This window comes from Trachypithecus francoisi, unplaced genomic scaffold (assembly GCF_009764315.1).
Source record: "Trachypithecus francoisi isolate TF-2019V2 unplaced genomic scaffold, Tfra_2.0 Lachesis_group18, whole genome shotgun sequence".
Classification (NCBI taxonomy): Eukaryota; Metazoa; Chordata; class Mammalia; order Primates; family Cercopithecidae; genus Trachypithecus; species Trachypithecus francoisi.
In genome coordinates, this window is record NW_022681463.1 from 73,422,171 (window position 1) to 73,445,585 (window position 23,415).

Genomic DNA, 23,415 nt, shown 5'->3' on the forward strand with positions numbered 1-23,415 from the left:
CCAAGAGAATGTTAAAAACTTCAAATTCTTGGCCCCCTCTCTAAACCAATGAAATCAAACTTGCTTAGAAGCTTGCATAGCAGTATTTTACAAAGTTACATTTCTAATGTAACCAGAATAGAGAAACCATCAGTAAGTCAGAAGAAGATATGTCTATGGCTGTAGGAGACTGGGGAACAGGACAAACACTATTCTAAGAGAATAACAGAATTGCCTAAGGGGAAGATCTATGTACAGGAAAAAGGCATAGTGAACCAATGAGAATTTGATAGAACTAAGCAGAAGAGGTAGGTGTCTAAGATCACCAACCAAAGAAGGACTTCATCTGGGAAGGATCTGAATCTGAGACTCCAGAGGGTCTCTTACCTGAGACGTTTCCTACTTGGCAGCTTTGTAGTTGTCAATGTGGAGAATATTCGACAAGTCCTACATTAAAAGCACTTTTGAGCACTCCAGTAAATTGCTATTCATGCCTCATTCCTGAGGAGAGATGCAAGAGAAAAAGCTGTATCAAATGAGCTAATATTTATCGAGCACTTGCTCCGTGTGAGTACCACGCAAGATATAAAAAAGACAAGACATGGTCCCTGCCTCCAATGAGCATCTTTCCAGTGAGTTGGAAAGATAATGATAAAGTGAATAATACTTATATTACATGTCATCCCAAATTTTCTCTTTCAAATCATCCTTCTTTACACCTTCTTCTTTGACATAAGGAATATTTCAAAACAGTCTATAACTAGTTTTCATCTGGTGGATCAAAGTATCCATGCTGTGGTTTTGGAAAAGAAGAGATCGCTATGAACAGGCCTAGCCTAGGAGGGCTCCACAGTGGGCTTAGATGTGAGCTGGGTTTGATGGCCAGACTGGCTATAGATAAGTGATAGATGGGTGTTCTTGGTCCTGGAGATAAATGCCTTTACTTGGTGTCACTGTGTCAGGTAGGGAAGTCAGAGACAGCTCTGGTTTGCTGACACCTCACTGCCTTTGTGATGTCCACCATCTCCAAAATAGGTGACAACTCACATGAGTCAACTTCGGTCTCCAGAAGCAAGGCTCTGTTCATATTGCCACACAGTTCACAGTATGCTCTGGTCCAACTACACACACTCCCTCTCATGACAAGCTGACAGCCTTTACCAGGCTAATGCAATGACATTCTATCTAAAGAAGGAGCACTTGGCCAGGTGCGGTGGCTCACGCCTGTAATCCCAGCACTTTGGGAGGCCGAGGCAGGCAGATCACTTGACATCAGGAATTTGAGACCAGCCTGGCCAACATGGGGAAACCCATCTCTACTAAAAATACAACAACAACAACAACAAAATAGCTAGGGGTAGTGGTGCATGCTTGTAGTCCCAGCTACTTGGGAGGCTGAGGTGGGAGATTGTTTGAACCTAGGGAGCGGAGGTTGCAGTGAGCTGAGATTGCACCACTGCACTCCAGCCTGGGTGACAGAGCAAGACTCCATCTCAATAAAATAAAATAAAGAAGAAGCACGAAGTCTGAAGACATAGTTGGTTTGGATACTACATTACAATATATGACAAACAACATTTCATATTTCCAGATTTTATACACCACCCTGTGGGCACCTAAGTTCATTAAAAGCTAATGTTTTGGAGAGGTGAGCTGCCATCAACCACCCTTATCAAAAATGGGATAAATGAAAGGAATCAGAGAATTGGCAGTGAAAGAGAGAGGAGGTGCCCACAGCAGGAGGTGGAGTACCAAGAGGAAGGGGAGGCCATATGCAGAAGACAGTGGGAGACAGCAAACATGTTCTGCCTGCTTCACAGTCTTCTGGGAACTGTCTTTGCAGGGGTAATCCTGGAGTTTCCCTAGAGCTGCGGCTTCCTAAGCCTGGCTGTACATTGGTGCAGCCTGAGGAAGTACTCAGTGAATCAGAATCACTGAGATGGGACTTAGGAAGCAGAACTCTTCAAAATGCCACAGCTGGTGCTGATGTGCAGGGCTACATGGCTGTAGAACAATCCTTGCCAGAAAGGCCTGGAATGAAGCATTGTAGGCCCTCCCACTGGCAGTTTGATCTTAGGAACCACAGAGGCTACAAGAGTAAGAATCCCAAGGTTCTGGTCAGTGGTTATCAGTCTCCAAAACGCGTAAGAATAGCCTGTTCGAATGAGAATACATGGACACAGGGAGGGGAACATCACACACCAGGGCCTGTTGGGGAGTGGGGGGCGAGGCGAGGGAGAGCATTAGGACAAATATCTAATGCATGCAGGGCTTAAAACCTAGATGATGGGTTGATGGATGCAGCAAAGCACCATGGCACATGTATACCTATGTAACAAACCTGCACGTTCTGCACATGTATCCCAGAACTTAAAGTAATAATAATGAAAAAGAATAGCCTGTTTGATGCAGATTCCTGGGTGCCAGACCAGAGGTTTATGATTCAGCATGTCTTGGGTTCAGGCCAGGAACCCGCATCTTCAACAAGCTCTCCAGGTGAAACTGCTGCAGATTGTCGAAGGAACACAAACGCTGTGCTGAAGTGCTCCCAGAGGGTGAATCACAAACCATCTTCCTGAGTGAACTGACAGTGACTGAGTCAGATGAGCCAGGGCCCTGGGTCCTCCTTCCGAGAGGATTGGGTATAGCACACCCAGCCCCCTCTTTCCCACCATGCTGGAGGGATAGAATGATCATTTGTGCACACTACACAGGGCACAGCCTCCTCGCTAGGAAAAGTGGTTCTCTTTTCCCCCTCTTTTTGGTAAAGAGGCAAATATGTTAGCCTCCGGGACGGATCAGACAGCTTGGGAAGAAGCGTTGTCAGCTGAGCAGAGAAAGTGCAGCATTTCACAAACCTGTGACAGTTTCTCTCAGGTTTTACTTGGTGATGCTTCTCTGCAGGGGAGTTTAAGTTTCTTCCTCAAAAGGTTTTGCAAAATACTGAGATAACATTTCTTTGAAGGTAATTATTTTGTTTTTCCTGAATATTTCTGTTAACACCAATAATAAAGGGACTTAGAATGTATTCATAAAGAAATAAACATAGCCACTCAATTATTTTTAGGTAGCTTGAAATCTTCATAACAACTAACGGATGTCTTTTCTTATTTATGTATTCAATATACGTAATAGCTATGATCATCCGCAAAACTTATAACAAAGAGAAAATGAAGGCCCAGTAGATGGCAGTGTTTGCTACTTTTTACACATTAATTCAGCGAGGAATGATTCCCCTTACCCTGAAACCTGTTTGTTTTCAGATTAGTATAAATCTGATTTCAGTTTTTAAAAAACATCTTGTAAGGAGCCCAATCATTTTGTCCTTTTCTGAGCCCACATTGAGTGATTCTGTCACAATTTATTAAATAAGAAAAGTATTTTAAGGGTTATTAATCTTGTCTGAGAGTAGAAAGCATTTAACTTGATCCTTTTCTTTCAGTGTTCCTGGAACTGCTGTTTGTCTCCTCCCCCACTAACCTCCATACACATCGCAGATGCTATTTCATCAAAAAAGATGGAAATTAAAAATCCATTTCAGGCCAGAACTGCATTTGTGTTTACATGAAATTATGTTTGTATTGGGATTACACCTAGCTGTTCTCTGATATTATTTTTTAAACATTATAATACATTTATGAATAAATACTTTATTGTGTCTTTTGACATGAGAACTAATATATAATAGATGTTGGTAGGTCACTAAAATTAGAAGGGATACAGGTATGGGCTTTGGAGTCCCAGTCTCTGCTCTAATCATGTAACCCTGGGTATGGTAATTAACTTTTCTGAGCATCAGTTTCATCATGTGATAAAATTGCCTACCTGTGATAATAATGCCTACTCCATAGGGTACTACAAAAATAAAATTAGATAATGTATAGCATCCAGTACAATGCACGATATACAGTAAGTGGTACTCAATAAATGGTATCTGGTTTGGGTTTTGTTTGTTTTGTATTGAGACAGGCTCTCACTCTGTCACCTCGGCTGGAGTGCAGTGTGCAATCACATCTTGACTTCCCGGCTCAGGGCATTCTCCCACTTTAGCATCCCAGGTAGCTGGGACTACAGGTGCATGCCACCACACTGAGCTAATTTTTTGTATTTTTTGTAGAGGTGGGGTTTTGCCATGTTGCCCAGGCTGCTCAAGCAATCCGCCCACCTCAGCCTCCCAAAGTGCTGGGATTACAAGCGTGCACCACTATGCACTGTACCACCCTGCCAGGTATTTATTTTTTATGTTGTTATATCAAATTTAATCCAATTTTTGCCTGCCCTAGACAAAACATTCTTCAAGAACTTCAGAAAAAATAATTCCATAATCTTCATTAGCAATATATTTAGTCCCAACTCTCCTCCAACCAAAGTGTTGTTAATTTACTGTGTTTTCTCATCATTAGCATCAAGCCTATATTTTAAGCTTCCTGGGTTTTAGAGGCACATGGAGACAATTCAACAAGCATCATTTACTGTTGAAGGTTAAGGCAGCTGCACCCTATAATCTCCTACTCAGCTGCCAATACTAAATCTAATACAGAAAGGTGAACACACGGCTGAAATGTTCAGCACAGTATTTTTCCCAACTTTGTTTAAGATTATGAAAATTATATATTGTCTACAAATGCTGGTATTTCTAGTTAGTGATAGTTTCCTAACATCAGTGCACTAAATACATCAAAGTGCTACAGTATTCTACAATGCATTAAAGTTTGATTATCTGACAACTTTCAATTTAATTAAAATTCAGAAACCAAGCAGGAAAAGATTAACAAAATGAACTGAAATATCAAGAAGAAAGAAAAATATCAAGTGGTAAAGAGAAAAGAGAGGAAAAAAATCACCCTAATAGCAACTTGAATTTTTTATATTTATCCATGTGTATTTGCTTCACTTGGTTGCCAATTTTAATTGGTCTGCAACATACTGTGGTTCTAATGTATTCAGAATTTCAATTGTTTTTTCTGACATCTATTATAGTATCCCCCAATTCAGTCTATTCCTAGTGAATAATAAGGGTTTCTCTCATTATAGAAATAAACAGCTTATTAAATCTATTGTTAGCTTTTATACCTGATGACACAACTCTTTAGAGGTGCAGAAAATGGGAAACTGTCTCTTTCACAAACCATATTTACTTTACTAAGAGCAAGGATGATTCACCAAGGTTGGCCCAGTGCTAATTGAGATTTTGTAAAAGTTAAAACCAAGGCAGGTATATACCAAAATGTCATAAGTTCACCACCAAAACTCATGTCTTTCCAATGTAATTACGTTTTGGTTGTCAAGGCTATTTTTCAAAAGAAAAGAATCCTACTCTGCCTGGGTGTATATGTGTGTGAAAGTACATATATTTGTATAAACCTTGATAGTTTTAAATTTTGAGAGGCTACATGCTATACTGAAAAGAGCATAGGCCTTGGAGAAAGACAGATTTGGATTCCTAGACAGGTTGTAGCATTTATTAGTTTTCTTACCTTTGGAACTTATTTAACCTTTTTGAAGCAGAGCTTTGTCATCTATAAAAAATGAGAATAATAATCCATGCCCTACAGGAAGTGATTGGTGTATTTTATCACAATGCCTGAAATGTAGGAGATGTTCGATACTTGATTAAAAATTAACGTAGGTGAGTCTTTAAGCGACTTCATGTATGAAAATCTAGACTTGCAACAACAAAAAAGTAGTTGTGAATAATTATTTTTAAAAGATTATTTTAAGAGAAATAACAACAGAATTACTTTAATAAGCATCTATTAGCATATTTAAAATTTAACAAAAACAACGTGGTGCAGAATATTAAGTATGGTGAAATATACTGGTAGAATTAACAGAACACCAAAGGACAAGACATTGTATTATTTCTAAGTTACTCATTTTCTCACTCCTACTAATAAAAATGACCCCCCACTACCACCACATACACACACTTGAATAACACCCAATAAGTATTTTATATATTTATTTACTTAAAAAAATTTTTTTGAGATAGAGTCTTGCTCTGTCTCCCAGGCAGTGCAGTGGTGTGATCTCAGTTCACTCAAACATCCGCCCCTTGGGTTCAAGCAATTCTTCTGCCTCAGCCTCCCTAGTAGCTGGGATTATAGGTGTGCACTACTATGCCTGGCTAATGTTTGTATTTCTAGTAGAGATGGGGTTCTGCCATGTTGGCCAGGCTAATCTCGAACTCCTGACCTCAAGTGATCTGCCTGCCTTGGCCTCTCAAATTCTGTGGACTTTAAATAAGTAAACCATATTATTTAGATATTTAGGTAATTTCATTTTTAAATTTAGCTAGTATCAATATGCATGTAATGAAGAACTGGGACTCACTTTCTCCTGTAAACGTTCTCTGTATATCCCTCAGATCTTTGACTTAATATGAGAAGTTGGTAAAGTACTTACAAATCTTAGATGGCTTCATTAAAGGGATAATAAAACTGAATGACCACATGTTGACACTGAATGCACTAATGAATCCAGGATTGTCTATTCTATAATTATTCAAAACGTTATTAGACTATATTATCATAAGGTCTTCACTTTAAGCTCTTCTTCCAAGAGAAATAATTTAATTGATGTTTTGTCAGTTTTTCTGAAAAATGAAAGACTGAACTAAAGACATGAAGTTAGCTGTAATAGAAAAATATGTGTGTTTAAGAAAGACTGTGTGGGTGAAAAAGGACTGGTGGTCTCTTGAGTTGATTATAATTCTGAGAAATAAGATATACTAAGTTCAACCACCAGCTTCCTTGATGAACCATTTTGAAAAGTTATTTAGCTAAAATCCTACTGAAAGACCAAAATGCATCTGCAAACTTACAGTCTATATAGAAAGGATGTTAAGGATGCTGATATGGTCTCTAAGCTAGTGCATATATCATATATGTGCATTGTCATTTGATTTTGGCACAATCAAGGGTTGTAGGGCATTCCTAGCAACTAACATGTGAGCATTTCCTTCAGCCCAAATCTAGCATGGCTAATGTTACTGACTGTCTCCAGCCACATTTAAGGAAAATAGCCACCAAGAAATGCACAGCCATTCTCTTACCCTTCTTTAATTTTCTATGATTCTTCAACTCTCTTATTATAAAATCCAGCTTGTGTGCTCAACATAACACACAAATGTCAAATCTTCAAAGCTCAACATAACACACAAATGTCTTGGAACTCTTATATGCCATTTGCATAAACAGAAGACATGAATAGCAGACGCTCAATTGTAAGTCACATGCGTCCTGATATCAGTGTCTGGCTTCTGGGGCTTTCTTGTCAACTAACAAGGTTTAAATAAACATGTCACACATTTTCTTAGTGAAATGAAAGGTTAAGCTTAAACTTTTAAGGCTGTTCCATTGACTGCATTTTGCACGATATAATTAAGTTTATTAAAGAAGTGCCTATGTGCCTGAGCTACTGAATAGACGTAGCAGCAGTTGGGAGAATGATATGACTGGAAAGTAGTATTGAAAACTGGCATTACAAGCTTCACTACATGAAACAGAAAATTAACAATATGTAATGGTTTTTGTGGGTTGAGCAGCAGCCAAGATGGCAAGGATGTCAGGCATTGCCATGGATTCAATAATTAGTTCATGAGTTCTGCTGACTTGATATCTATAATATTATTTATTTATTTTAATTAAACAACTATTTACTAAGCACTTGCTGTGGGCCAGGGTCAGAGTTAAGTGCTTTCTCACAAAGGTAACAAAATAGATATACTTCTTGACATGTTCAAGACCTATCAAGACCCATATCGCTATGAAGTTCCCGTAGCATTAGTTGAGAAAAACAGGGAAATTGCCATATGATTCAGCAATCTGGGTATTTACTCAAAGGATTAAGAAGTTTGATATCTGCACTCCCATGCTTATTGCAGTATGACTTACAATAGCAAAGGTATGGAATCAACCTAAGTGTCCATCAGCAGACAAATGGACAAAGAAAATGTGAGAATGAAATCCTGTCATATGCAGCAACATGGATGGAACTAGAGGTTATTATGGTAAGTGAAATAAGAACAGGCACAGAAAGACAGATGCTGCATGTTCTCACTCATATGTGGGAACTAAAAAAGTTAATTATATGGAGGTAGAGAGTAGAATGACAGATACTAGAATCTGGGAAGGCTGAGTGGGTGGGAGAGGGATAACGCAAGGCTGGTTAATGTGTACGAACATATAGTTAGGTAGAAGGGCTAAGTGTTAATATTCAGTAGCAGAATGGGGTAACTATAGTTAACAACAATGTATTATGTATTTCAAAATAGCTGGAGAAGGGAACTTGAACTGTCCCCAACACATAGAGAGGACAAATACTAAAGGTAATGGACACCCAGCATACCCTGACTTGATCATTACATGTAACAAAATATCACATGCACTCCATAAGAATGTATAAATATTTGTACCAATTTAAAACCAGAAGAGCAGCGTAGAGATCTTGTAGGCTGGGATTTCCCTGATGACGTGGACAAGGCACTTAATCTCTTAGTCTCACTTTCCACTATCATACAAGGACAGCAAGAGGATAACAGTAAAACCGCCCTATCCGGCTTTCTCGCAGTGTCGGTGTGATGTACAAATGAGATAATCGATATGAGAATGCTTTGAAAATTGTAAAGCACTCATTTTATTTTCACCTTGCTATAGACAGAAATAATAATTTCCACCTATTCACCTCATACAGATGCTGTTGCTTCTTGGCATTTATTGAACAACAACACTTTCTCTCTGATTTACAAATAGAATGAGACAGAGTTCCTGCCCTGTGATTTTAAACTAGGCAGACATGCATGATAAAAAGATGAGAAAGGCCGAGCATGGTGGCTCACGCCTGTAATCCCAGCACTTTGGGAGGCTGAGGTGGGCGGATAACGAGGTCAGGACATCGAGACCATCCTTGCTAAGATGGTGAAACCCCGTCTCTACTAAAAATACAAAAAACAAACAAAACAAAAAACAAAAAAACAAAAATTAGCCAGGCGTGGTGGCAGGCGCCTGTAGTCCCAGCTACTTGGGAGGCTGAGGCAGGAGAATGGCATGAGCCCGGAGGGTGGAGCTGACAGTGAGCCGAGATTGAACCACTGCACTCCAGCCTGGGCGACAGAGCGAGACTACGTCTCAAAAAAAAAAAAAAAAAAAAAAAGATGAGAAAACATTCAAGGTAGACAATATTTTGTGATGATCACCAATGTGTTTCTAAAAGGCTTACACATTTTTTAGATGGAAAGTGCTATGGGCATTTTTCATAGTCCTTAGGATATTTGCTTATTGTGAAAAATGATAACCTACATGATTTAAAACAAGAAGAAAAGAAAGATACAAGAGGATTGAAAAAAATGAAATTGGACAGAATGAAACAAAGAGGCATGGGGCAGGTGACACCAAAAAATTTATTGAACATCTTATTACATGCTTCAAATTACACTGAGTCCTAGATGGGGGAAACATTGATATAGGCATGAGATGAACAACAACTCACTTTGCAAGTGGACTGTTTGCTCTGCTCAGTAAACTATGCCAAGTAGTTCCACCATGATACTATTATTTAGCTTTGAAAATATTAATATTTAAAAATAGTAACAACTATAGTAATACCCCCAAATATGTTAGCATTTGTACAATGCCTCAGATTTTTCAAAATTTTTATGCAAACATTTTAATTTAATTGTCATAATAACTTTGTGGGATAAGCATAATCATTATATTTAATTTAGAGATGAAAAAGTTGGGACAGAAGTTGGCAAAATAATTTACTCAAAGTAAGACAGAAGGAGACCCATGGCTTGAACCTAAGTTTTCTGATGTGAAGATATGTGCATTATTTATCTTCATTTCACAACAATAAATCAATGGTCTAAAATAAAACAGTATCGTAATACTACTTTCTTAAGGAATAAAGACTGCTTTATTATGGCTGGGGAAAAAAGAAACTCTGGAAAATAAATTTAATAGAAAATTCAAAGCAAGAGTTGAATTTGGAAACATTTTCCCTCATACTCCTCATCTTAATCTAGTTCCAGAGTTTACAAATCAATTTTGTTGGCTTTCAAAGTGATGCAATCATTAGAAGAATTTTATAAAACGATTCTTCCAGGCTAACACTGCCTCCTTAAGGAATGTCACTGTGGGGGTTTAATTGTGGAGTGTGGTTCTGTGTATACATAGCACGTATTTCTTTCATATTTGTTAGGATGCTCAAATGAGAGCCTTGACAGGATATTCATTAAAATGTTTAAAGCACTTATTTTATTGTTATATAGTAATAGGTAAGCATATGCAAAAATGATATCTAAAAAGCGAGTGAAAATGATTTTAGTGAAAAGTAAGACAAAGTCATAACTGACATTTCAATTTCAAGAATTAAATAGGATTCTAGTTAATTGTATTAATGACAAGACTAGACAAACAAAACACATACACATTCAAATAATTAAGCATGGTTGTTAGCAAAAATTTAATGATTTCCTTGAAATCCAAGGAAAGAATTGCTTTCTGGTCCAAGAAAAGATTACTTCATGACCCCTTTGCCAAAGTCAGGGTAAAAGATAACTCTCTCTCTCTCTCTCTCTCCCCCATCCCCCCCCCAACAATAGGAACAATATCTTTAACATTAACACAAGATCTTTTACTACAATAAGAACAAAATCTTGTTTCTCCTCTGATGGACTAGTATCTCCATTCTGGAATCTAAAATGTAGATTGTCTCACTAAAACAGCTGCTAAAAGCCAATTTCCATTTCTTTACCCTGTCATTTTTTTGTCCTATAATTGTCACAGAACAAAACTACCAAAATGTGTCAGAATAAAACCACGATCTGGAGTTTCTATAGCATCACAGAATCTTTTGACGAGAAGAGTACTTGATTGATCTTCAGTGTCTGGCTTTAGGAAGGACTGTGCATAAATACTTTTGAAAAAAACTATAAAGATTTTCAGAGAAGACAATTCCATCATCTTTCTTATTAACTCATGTTGGGTACAATCACTTTCATTGCCAAGAAACTATACTTTGATTAAATCCCTCATGCCACAGATTAAGAAATATAAATATACAGACTGAATCTCTAAATGTGAAAATTTGACTCATAGAATGTTTTAGATATGGGAAGAACTTGAATTGATTTATTTCAAAAACTTGTGATTTTTATAATATGAAAAAAACTCACCAAATGTTTCTGGCTGGGTCATACAAAAGAGGCATCTCCTTAATGAGAGGACCTTCATGGTCTGGGGCTCTGTCCAGTTTTGTAGTTTTAAAAGTTGAGGAGTGGGCCAGGCACAGTGGCTCACACCTGTAATCCCAGCACTTTGGGAGGCTGAGGTGGGAGGATCACCTGAGGTCAGGAGTTCGAGACCCACCTGGCCAACATGGTGAAGCCCTGTCTCTACTAAAAATACAAAAATTAGCCAGGTGTGGTGGCGTGCACCTGTAATCCCAGCTACTCAGGAGGCTGAGGCAGGAGAATCACTTGAACCCATGTGGTGGAGGTTGCAGCGAGCTGAAATTGTGCCACTGCACTCCAGCCTGGGCGACAGAGTGAGACTCCATCTCAAATACATACATACATACATACATACATACATACATACATAAAAGTTGAGGAGTGGTCTAGCCCTGAGCAATGGAATCATGCTAACTAAAATCATAGGAAACTGATTTACAAACATGAGAATTGGTGTGACATGAGGGCTGGGGAGTTGTGCTGGAAGGAGGAAGGGCAGATGTATATATTTTCTGCTGGGCTGTTCTTGTACAGATATCAATGTGTCTGAAAAACAAAGTTCCAGTAATACTTTATTTATTTAGAATGCAGCTTAGATACAGGAAGTTAGTAAAGAGAGAATTCATAATGAAACATAGATGTGCCTGAGTCTATGTAATGGAGTTCTCTTTTGAGCAGATAAGAATCTACAGTCAGTTACACTGAGAGAAACAAGAAAAGCCAGCTGACATCTTGAAGAAGCACAGAGGAACCACACAGGTGACCTCCATGGTCTATTTGGTAGAGGAGGAAGGTAAACTCTACATACCCCTGGTATCCCTTGGGGATCAATGAAAGTGGTTATATCCAAAATCAGTTAACGAGGGGTATGTCAATGTTAGGGAAGAAGGGAATGTTTCACATTGTCTCATTTCATCTTCATAGAAAGTCCTAAGAGATAGGTATTAAATAATCCCTATTTTCAGATGAGGATATCAAGGTTATGAAGTTTACCTAAGTTCACTTGTGATAGACCCATGATTCAAATGCAGCTCAATCTGATGGTAAATCTCATAATACTTTTACTTTTCCATGCTTGCCTATCCTTCCATTAAATATTAATATTGATTCTGGTGATTCTGATGTGTGAATTAAAGGAACAACATACTTCATTTTAGTAGAACTGCCACCAAAGTAGTTACATTTAAAAATCTTTTGGTACTTATTTTCATTTTTAATTATTTTGGTTAAATATGGTTGTATAATATTCAAGACTGGTTTCTGATAATGCAGTCAAAGGAAACAGAAGTGGAGAGCCTCCATCTCTTTGGACTTTAAGCCAGGTATCACACACGAGGGGCATTCTGTATCCACTCAACTCTCACAAACTTGGTTCTAGATCCCTGGCCTCATCCTCTCAGTTCTAGAGTTTCTGTTTCTGCTGTCACCTCATTTTCCAGATTTAATGCTATAAACTTGGCATCTCTGAATAAAGACTTCAGTACCTCTTCCTGCCCAAGGTCACTTTTCAGCCCAAGGTGGACCTATTTAAATACAACTACAGTACCTAGCACACAAAAGAATTAAGGTAAGTGCTCCTGTGCAATTAGTTCACCTTTCCAGTTGCTAACATTCTCTAATTTGTTAAACATGATGACTCTCTTTTCAATGATTAATGCTAGAGACATAATACCAATTCTTTGATTCTTCTTTTGCAATTTAGTATTTAACAAAACTTTTCAATGCATATTTTTATACCATGTATAGAGTTTCCAAGATATAGCTTGTCTCATGTGTCGCATTTTATTATCTCAATGTTTTCTTAGAAAAGACTTGCACACGAATTGTACTTAGAACTTCCATAATTTACAATGTAATGTGTGTATTCTACAGAGAACTCCTATAGATAATTAACCCCACCTTGTATTCTCTCCCTCCCCTTCCTTCCTTTCTTCTTCCATCAGTTCTCTAGCTTTCATTTTAGGAGTGGCACTAGAATTCTGTCTCAGATTTGCAGAATGGGATGGGCTGGGATTGAAGCTGTTTTACTTTCAGAACCCATATCCCTCTATAAACTAGAAAATTGGCAAAATTATAAACACTTTTATACTTTTTATTAATAATGATACCTTCCTGGGTAAACTAGCGCACATACTGAACTGTAGAAGTACGAAATTCTACTGGAATTTTAACTATCATTTGCATTAATTGTTAAGGATTATTTATAGATTCTTCAAAGCAAAATAAAACAGACTTTCCAAAATTTGCCTGCAGAGCAATGGACATAAAACATGAATTCAAATAATTCACCACCTCTGGGCCAAGCTTCTGTAGAGCCAGTATGTAGATGGTCACTCCAATGAACACTCTGGTTACTTATTGAAATCAAGAATCTTTTCTGTTCTATCAGGGAATGCAGTACCAAATCCAAGGTTAGCACTGGACCTCATTTTGGGGGTAGAGGTTAAGTAATGCAAAGCACCCACAGAATGGCCAGAGGCCAAGGGCAGGGCTTGTGACTCCAGAACACGCCAGCATCAGCACAAGGTGAGATTAAGTTTTTAAAGGGCCATTAAAAGTATTAATTATTAAAAGTGGTAAAAGTGGGGAAATATAAAGAGAAGTTTCAAGGATGACCAGTGAAAATCCTGTTTTAAAGGACTTGCTGAGCAAAGAGCCTATCTTGGAAAGAAGGTGTAGGAAAGGTTGAAAGAAACACATTTGAGACTTTTTGTGAAAGTGTTTAACTGTTTGTTTCTAAAATGGTAACATTAAAAATGGCTGAATCTTGACTTGAATGACTTTCTATTTTTTTTGAGATGGAGTCTTGCTGTCCCCCAGGCTGGAGTGCAATGGCATGATCTTGGCTCACTGCAACCTCTGCCTTCCGAGTTCAAGCGATTCTCCTGCCTCAGCCTCCCCAGTGGCTGGGATTACAGGCACATGCCACCATGTCCAGCTAATTTTTTGTATTTTTCTTAGAGACAGGGTTTCACCATGTTGGCCAGGCTGTTCTTGAACTCCTGACCTCAAGTGATCCATCTGCCTCGGCCTCCCAAAGTGCTGGGATTATAGGCGTGAGCTAATGTGCCTGGCCAACCTGAATGACTTTTAACAAGAAGAATAAACACATGCAAAGAAAATGTCTGGAAGGGCATACACCGAAATAGTAATTGTAGTTGGTCCCTGAGAGGTAATACTATTGCATTTTTTTTTTTTTTTTTGGAAACAGAGTTTCGCTGTGTTGCTTAGGCTGGAGTGCAGCAGCACAATCTCAACTCACTGCAACCTCCGTCTCCCAGGTTCAAGCGATTCTTCTGCCTCAGCCTCCCAAGTAGCTGAGATTTCAGGTGCCCACCATCACACCTGGCTAATTTTTTATGTTTTTAGTAGAGACAGGGTTTGCCATATTGCCCACGCTGGTCTCGAACTCCTGAGCTCAGGCAATCCACCCTCCTTGGCCTCCCAAAGTGCTAGGATTACAGGCACGAGCCACCGCGCCTGGCCAATCTTTTTCTTTATACATTTTTGTATTGCCTATTTTTTCTCCATAAGCACACACACGACTTTTACAATTGGGATGTGGTGGGGAGGAGAGGACAGTGAACTATTTTTGTTTAAAAGAAAGACATTTTCACAGTTGGTATTAATCTGTAAAATGAATGTTTGCATAGTTAAATTAGCAGGGCAAAGCACCATTGGGGAGGCAGAATCTGTGACAGAAACAAAACAGAGACTAATTAAAAACAAATGAACACAAAGCTTGGGTTTGGTAACACCAGCAGAATTTATAGAACTACAGCACCTCTAGAATTATGGAATCCACAATTTCCTGCATGTGTCAGTTTCTGCCAACTTTTGGTTGTCTGTGGTTTTCTTAAAATATCCTTGGAAGGGACTCCCAGGAAATCAGCTCAGTTCAACATTATAATAAAGATTTAAATAATTTCTACAGGAGCTTCCTATTCATGACTGTGTTCCAATTTTCTGCCACACACTTTTGATTTAGATCCAAGGTTTACAAAGATTTACTGAAGTCCTACAACACAACAAAGGGACTCTTTCTCATGTTACTTAATGTAACTTAATGTTACTTAATGTAAGCTTCTTAAGAAACTGATGAGGTAGGTGTTATTATCCACATTTCCCAGACGGGGACAAGTGATGCTCAGAAAGTTTGGTGCCCAATCTCACACAGCAAGGCTGGGATTTGAACTCAGATCTTATGATTCAGTATCCTGTGTTATTTTAATGCTGTGCCAAGACCACCGCTGGAAAAGTCAAAAGCTAGCACTAATAGTCCTAGCTTCCCCGTATGAAGCCTCTGGGGCCCATCGGGAGGCAGGTTATATAAAGCATTCAATACATGGATGGTTGGGCTTCGAACAGCTCTAATTAAGTAAATGGCTTTATGTCAATTCACTCTATAAGCGCTTTTTGACTCTTCATAATTTTGTCAGAAATTGAGTGAAGAAGTTGTGTTTTTAAAAATTACATTAATTAAAAAGAATTCTGTGTTAGTAAGTGGAAAGAAATTGAGAAAGTGAAAATTAAAAAAATTGTAAGGAGAGTAATAATAAAATGTTAAAATTATGCAAGAAGAGACTTCTGGGTTTTTGTAGACATAGAAATTTCAAAAACAGTGTTCATGGGTTGCCCTAAAAATTCTTGGATGGGTTAAATATAAGCTCTAGCATATTCCAACTTATTCCAGTCTGCCCAGGGATCCCAGCGAAAGGTAATCCACAGCTGCCATTGCCCACATGGTCTATCTCTCCTTGTCAGCTTCCTCATATCCTCAATCTAAAATTCACACTACAGCAATAGACTAGCTTTTTACATTATGTATGGTGTGATCATCTAAATGATTAATACTAGGGAATACGAATATGAAAATATGCATACATACATTGGCCACTGATAATCAATTATTACTTAAGTGGTTTATTTAACAAATAGCTTTATTAAGTCCTACTGGTAATTCAAATTGAAGTTTGTTGCACCTGGTCAAGTGATAAATTATACCTATGTTCACTTTTTTTGTACTCAAGAATAATGATTACTAGACTGTAGGCTCCTTAAAGGAATAGATTGATCATATTTTATACTTTATTGGTAACAAACACAGCTTGAAGAACAGAACTGATTATGAAGTAGGTACTCAAGAAATACTTGTTCGGTTTACTGAGTTGCTTATGCCTCTTCTTGGTGTTGACAATCAAATAAATTATTAGATTAAAAATAGAAGTAAGATTAGTAAATCTACCAATTCTTTTCCGTTTAGCTATAAAATGTCATGGTGCAAGGAATCTATATTAGGCAGTAGCTCTTAACGTGGGCTTCAGAGGGAGTTCCCTTAACTCCCCGAAATTTTATTTAAACATTTTTTATACATTAATATGTTCATTTTCCTGAAGAAAGGATACATAGCTTTCTTCAGTTTCTTGGAAATATATAGCTCTATAAACTGTTAGAACCACTGAAACCAGACATTGCACCCCAAATGTCAGCAATGATGACTAAGAAAGAAAACTAGTCTTCTTTTGCTTAGTAAACTATAACAACATTTTTTTTCTCTGATTTTTTAACCTTCCTAAAGATGTCTGATCTCCAGTCAGAATTAAGTTTTCCTAAGTAGTATGTGGAATAAGGCAATGTTTAAAGACATGAATACAAATAGGATGACTTGAGGTTGCTTCTTGTTCCCGTACTATACTTTGGACGAGTTGGTACTTTTGTTCCAGGTGCAGGTCAAGGTGTTTTTTATCATTTAAAACTGTAATGGACTAAGTGATCTGGGACCTCATTATGAGAGAAATTACCTGTACCCTTATGCGTGCCCACAGCCACTAAAATCAACAGCATTTCAGCTAACGGTCCCTGCCTTCTCACTTCAGAGGATTTGGGGCAATGGGCTCCTAGCATGAGGAGTTGACTTTGGAATCCATGGTACATCTCACAGTCTAAATGTATCAGTCTTTAAAAGTGGAAAGCTTTTGTTTTTTTTTTATTTAGACTGACAAAACAGTTGTGATCAAATAAGTTTAGAGTGTTTCTCCATAGGCCCCACACCTTCACCATCCTGTGTTTTTAAGTTAATGATTGACTAGTTTACTGCACTGCTGCAAACTGAAAAAAACAGTTATGTTAAGGAACATTCCCTTTAGGAAGAAAAATAGAACTTTTACAAATATGCCACTGATTTTAAATCTGACTGATAATAACATATAAAAATGAACCTCTCAGCTGTACATTGTATTACCTAGTACTTAAGTAGCAGAAGGAACTATGGAGTTGATAGCGTATAATCCTAGTTGCTCCTCCAAACTTTTAAGTTGGTCAGAAATACTACATATCTATGTTGTTATTGTTTCTATTGTTTACCTTTTAAGTTAACATACATTAACTAATTTATTTTTAAGTTAACATACATTTAGATTGCAATGTTTACATTCTTAAATATTGGCTTCTTATATTTATTATTATAAAGACCACCTTTGGTGGTCATCAGAGAAATTACAGCTTTATTAAGGTTCTTCTACCCACCAAGTAAGACGAGCACTTGGGAAGCTGTTGAAACTGTAGGGATTTCAACCTTCTGAGGGTTCGCTGAAAATCACCTTGCAAAAAGCAGATGATTTTTCTCCTATTAATAGGAGAAAAGACATACAAAACTTGTTTTCATGTGCGTAACCCAAGGGAATTGCAGGAAAATGACTGCTCAATAACCTAATGGGTTACACAGATACTCATATACCCTTCTTCATAGGGGAAGAATAGAAAGGGAAATGTGGATGATTTTAAGGGGGATAGTAAAGAGTTTTTAGTGGAATTCAATGAGCTTGGTGAACATACAATGGCCTAGGATAAAGTCTGTTGGGCCCCAGAGCAGTGTGACAAAAGTATGTCCAGTTGTGTTGACAGTCTTCAATCTTTCTTCCTGTGATGTGAGTTAGATTAATAAAACCTCAGAGAAGGCAAGTGTGTTCTTCCTTGGCAGGTCTGGTTTCTAGGCAGATGAAAGACCTTCAGAGAACAATTTCATCTTGTGCTTTGGGTGAGACAGAAGACTGACAGACAGGAGGCAGAGAGAGGGTCAGAGAGACCTTGAGGCGCTTCTTCAGTCCAGCATGTCAAAGTGCCATATTTTCTGGTATCAGTTTCTGAGCCCAACAAAACCCTAAAAGCAACTTTCCAAGGAAAATGAAGTTTTAAAATTGTTTTGGAAAATTCTGACTCATACCCATTCTATAGGTTGGCTGTCAAGGGTCCATTTTCGGTATCAGAATTTTTCTGCTTCTTCCGCAAGTTTTAGAGCTTCCTTTCAAGTGAAAAATTTAAATATCTAAGCTTTCGACCTAAAAAAAAAGCTCCAATATCACAACAAATGTCTTCTAAGAAGACTGTCAATTGAGTGAAGGTAGATTAATCAGGTAAAGGGACCCCCACTAGAGAACACATGGCACCCAAATAAATCCATTTTAATTTTCACTTTATTTCAGTTATACTTCACAGCTGTGATATCATGAGTGGAGAGAGAAGCAGCTCATAGGCGAGCCTGAGTTCAAAGGAATTGAAATTTAGCATGGAATGCAAAATTGAAGACTTCTGCTTCTAAGACGCCGATTGTAGAAATACCAAGGCTGAAGGATGTAGACTTGGTGCTACACCAGGCAGCAGAATTAGCAGTCTGGGGTGACCCTGCACGTATTGGTCAGTGTCCACGAACACTACTCTTTACAGGAGAAAAATGCGTACCTGATAAGCTATTAGAAATGTGTATTTCTGGCCTGGTGCGGTGGCTCATACCTGTAATCCCAGCACTCTGGGAGGCCGAGGCAGGTGGATCACTTGGGGTCAGGAGTTGGAGACCAGTCTGGAAAACACAGTGAAACTCTGTCTCTACTAAAAACTTAAAAAAAAAAAAATTAAAATTAAAAAAATAAATTAGCCGGATGTGATGGCCAATGCCTGTAATCCCAGCTACTAGGAGGCGGAGGCAGGATAATTCGCTTGAACCCGGGAGGCATAGGTTGCAGTGAGCCGAGATCGCGCCACTGCACTCCAGCCTGGGTGACAGAGCGACGTTCCGTCTCAAAAAACAAAAAACAAAAACAAAACAAAAGTGTATTTCTCTTAAAACTCTTTTCCCCATCCGTCTGCTCTAGAAGGGACAGTATAAACTGCTCAGGAACAGTGACTTTCACATTTTGAGAGGTTAGATTCTGAGCTTTGGCCCCCTCACACCCAGGGGATCCCACTGAGGTCCCTGCAGAGTGCTTCTGCATGCACCCTTTCTTAAGGGTGCACAGTGGATAAGTATTATTTTCTCTCTTTGCACTGGGGTTCTGACCGCCAGGGGGGAAAATAGCCACACACAGGGAAATGGCATAAGTTAAAATCAAGCAAGCCTAGCGGGGTGGTAATGACTTTCCCAGCATCCAAGTCTTTGCCTTCAGGTTATGTGAAGCTAGAAAACAATGTCATTCATTCAACATTTACAGGGAACTCACAAAGTACAGAGTACTATGCTAAGCACCGGAGGCATGCAAAAGTGTGCAAAACACAATCCCTGCCCGAAGGATTCCTGCCAGGAAGGGTATTTTGCGTATTACCCATACCTTACAACCCTTGAAGAAATGCTTGTGTGAATGAAATCCCACTCGGAATTTAAAATAAGCAAGGAAAAGTACTCTACTAGGACAATATATCTTTTAAGAGGCAGAGAATGTAAATGTGCTTTAAACATTTATTTCTAAAGTATTACAATGTAGTTGGGATGAAGGAGGAGCGGGGGATGTGGGTGTGTGGGTGGTGGTGGTGGGGGTGGTGGTGGGAGCGGTTCTTGGAAGAGCCTGACTTGAAGGAGGCACTGCCTGGTTGCCTGCACAGCTAAGTTGAATCCTAACAAAGAGGAGGCCGGCACTCTTATCTGGGAAGTGGATAACTTTGAGAAAAAGTAGCCTCCAAGGAGGAAAAAAAGGCAACATGTCACCTGGGGTTAGGATCCCCTCACCCTTACCAACCTGCATGCTGACCGCACCCCGGCCGAGCCACTCTGGGCCGCACACCCCGCATTCTCTGCCCAGGCCGCGCGGCCCAATTCCACCTTCTACCCCAAGCCCACAACCCTGGCACACACCCGCTCCAGCCTGGAGTCGGCCACGTGCGCCCGGGTTCTCCTCTTGGCCCTTCAGCCGGCCAGGCGCCTCCAAGGTCGCCGTAGCAACTATGCGGTCCCTCTCTCGGTTCCCCGGCTCCTAGTAGAGCAGTCCGGACCGCGGCGGCGGTGGCGGGAGCGAGCGGCCTCGGCCCCTCCCAAGAGGGGGCAGCGCGACCGTGGGCTGCGGGCGCCGCCTCTGCTGCATCGGTGGCTGCGCGCTCCGCTCGGCTCTGCCAGGCTGGGATCCGGAGCCCTAGCGCGCCTCGCTGACTTCCCCTACTCTTCTGCTGCCGCCCGGTGGGCAGCTTCTCCAAGCGAGACGCGCGTTCGATCCTCCTTCCCAGCGTTTACGGATTTCCGGGGGCGCAGAATTTTGCCTCGGTCCCTACGAGCATCTCTCGGCCTCTCTCCCCCTCCCCTCGCGACTCCCCCACCCCGTGGGCGCGCGCGCACCCATACACTCACACTCGCAGGCGCGCGTGCGCACGCCCGCGCGCCTCCAGCCGCGGAGTCTCCAGCGCCCCTCAGCAGATCCACGCTCTCCCGGGCGCCGCTACTCACACGGGCTTCCAGCCGCCACGGGGCGTCCTCTGTCTGCTGCAGCGGCGGCGGCGGCGGAGGGAAAGGCGACTGCAGCCCGGCCGCGTCTCCCAGCTCCGTGCCCGGGACACAGTCCGGGAGAAGCAAAGAAGGAGGAGGACGCCGAGGCTAGGAGGAGCCGCGCCGCGCCCGGCGCCCCACTCCGCGCGGCGGGTTGCCTCTGCTCTCCATACGGCGGCCCCAGGTAAGCAGCTCCGGGGCCCGCAACATCCCTGGGGCGTCCGGGCTCCGAGCCTGGGTCCTCTGGTCTCGCCCCCGCCTCGGCACCTGGATCTAGACTGGGAGGGGAGTGGGCGAGGGGGGAGGGGAGTGGAGCTAGAGGTGAGGCTGGTAAGGAGGAGTGCATGGACGCGTGGGGGCTTCGGTGCAGCCCTCACGCTCTTCCCTGCGGTGCCCCGGCTCAAGCTCCGTTACTTTTACGAGCTCGGGGGTGCCCAGCGCCCCAGACAGCTGTTCCCCGATCTCCCCGCCGTCCGCCAGCCAGTGTCGGCTCTGGACTCCGCGCCCGCCGCGCGCCAGTCACCTCCCCTGCACCTTGGACAGCGCACCCCGCACCCGTCTCCCTCGGCGGGCGTCGCCCCCGGGACCCGGTCCTGCCCGCACAGTGCTCCCGCTGCCCTCTTCTTTCAGGGTGTCACCCTCCCGCTCTGCATCCCTTCTCCTCCAGCCTTGGCGGATTCTGCTCTGCTGCGGGCCGGAAACTTTCCTCCCCGCCTAGTCTGCGCTGGGTACTATTGTTGTTATTTGTGACTGTCCCCTCTCGTGGGGAGCTCGGACACCTTGGACAGGTCTTTCTCGGCGGGAGCGCGCCCAGCCTGGCCCAGCGCAAGGTAAAGGAGGCACTGGGGCAGCTGCACTCGGCAGCTGCCAGGGTTCAGAGCCCGCGCCTCGGCCGCTGGACGCCGGCCGCCTCCGCGCCTCTCCGGACCCGACACGTGCGAGCCTCCCACGGACGCGGCCCCTCCCAGACCACCCCACGTCCTCCCCTTGCACGGCCACAGCCACCCCATAGGTTGGACACCCGGGGCTCGCGGGTCCTGATTGGTTGAAGGCGTAACCCCGCCCCCTTTCGGGGGGGTGGTTCTGGAGTGTTGTGGTTGTCATCCCGCGGCGAGCACATGGGGAAAGTGGGGTCGACAGGTGGGCAAGCCCAGCTCTGTGGAATCACTGCGTCTCACTGTATAGCCACTGAGCCACGCTCCTTCACCCAGATACACTCCTGCTTCTCTCCTTTTCTCTCCCTCAATCTTTCACTGCTGTAACATTACGTGAAAAAAGACACTGACAGTGTAGTCCTAATTTTGTTAAGATTGCATTTGTTTGGTGGTAGCAGTTTTTAAAAGCAGACCCAGGAGAATGCAGGAAATACGTGCGTATGGAGACGTTCCTGGCCAACTGGGCTGCAGATTTGAGTCTGGTAGTTTGGAGAAAATAATGAAGGGTAATTAAGGGATCTGAAAAGGGTGGAGAAAGTGGGAAGGAAATTGATTGCTGGAGGAGAGACACAGGTGAGCGAGCTTGGAAAGCTGAGAGAGGAAGAAGTGGGTCATTTGTGGGGTGAGATGTGAGGGAGAAACCTGGTGGGCCCTCTCGAGAGGCGGGTGCGTGCTGTTTGAGACGGCTCTGTCAAGCAAAGTGGTAACATTTGCTGGTACTTAGCTCATGGTTAACACACTCTGCTTTTGTTTTGCTAGCGTTGCCACTTTGATAGAGACTTTATATTAATAATGTCTATTCATGTAATGGATATTGCTTATTCCAGTTTCTTGTAATATACAGATTTGAAAGTGATAATGAGTTTGAAAAAGTGAAAGGCCTCTTGGAGGGGATTAAATAGTTGAAGTGCTTTCGGAATATAGTGAGGGAAGACGGATGAGCATTGCATAAAATACAGATTGTTCTGGCATTATTTAGAGCCTTTAAAGAAATATATGTGTACGTATAAATGATACTGATTTCTCTTCGTTTCAAAGCGTGATTACCTCTAGCATTTTCCGGCTTTAATTCCTTCAGGCTGTTTTGATGTTGTGTCTGTACATCTAAGAATATTGTAATTCTTATCTTTAAGAAGCCTTGTCAATGCAAAACAAATAGCAACTGATGCAAGTTAATGTTGACAACTTTATATTGAGTACACTGTGTGTTATTTTATTTGTAAGCTACTGAAATATGCAAGAGTAACATAGCGTGACTGTTGTTCCCCAGGGACCCATATCAAAACAAAGTGGGGAATCACATGAGGCTATTCCAGGGAGAACAATTCAATTATTTTTAAGATGAATAAAATTTAAGATTCTTGGTTGTAAACAGCAACACTCTTTAAATTATCTTTGTACACATTGGTAGCATGTGATAATAAAACAATATATTAAATGTATTACATGATTCTAAAGTAGATGGTAAAGGCTTTTCATTATTATTATTTTTTATATAAGTAGACAGAATTGCTTTTCTGACTGGA

At 41.1% G+C, this 23,415-nt stretch overlaps 1 protein-coding gene across 1 annotated transcript; it reads left to right on the forward strand.

The window, feature by feature from the left end:
• The first annotated feature begins 1,979 nt into the window (after window positions 1–1,979).
• Window positions 1,980–23,081, forward strand: LOC117063370. Its single transcript, XM_033177065.1, has 4 exons — window positions 1,980–2,123; window positions 18,811–18,945; window positions 20,197–20,561; window positions 20,660–23,081. Exons 1-4 carry the CDS (start codon window positions 1,980–1,982, stop codon window positions 21,702–21,704), a joined length of 1,689 nt encoding a protein of 562 aa, XP_033032956.1. The 3' UTR covers window positions 21,705–23,081.
• The last annotated feature ends 334 nt before the right edge of the window (window positions 23,082–23,415 follow it).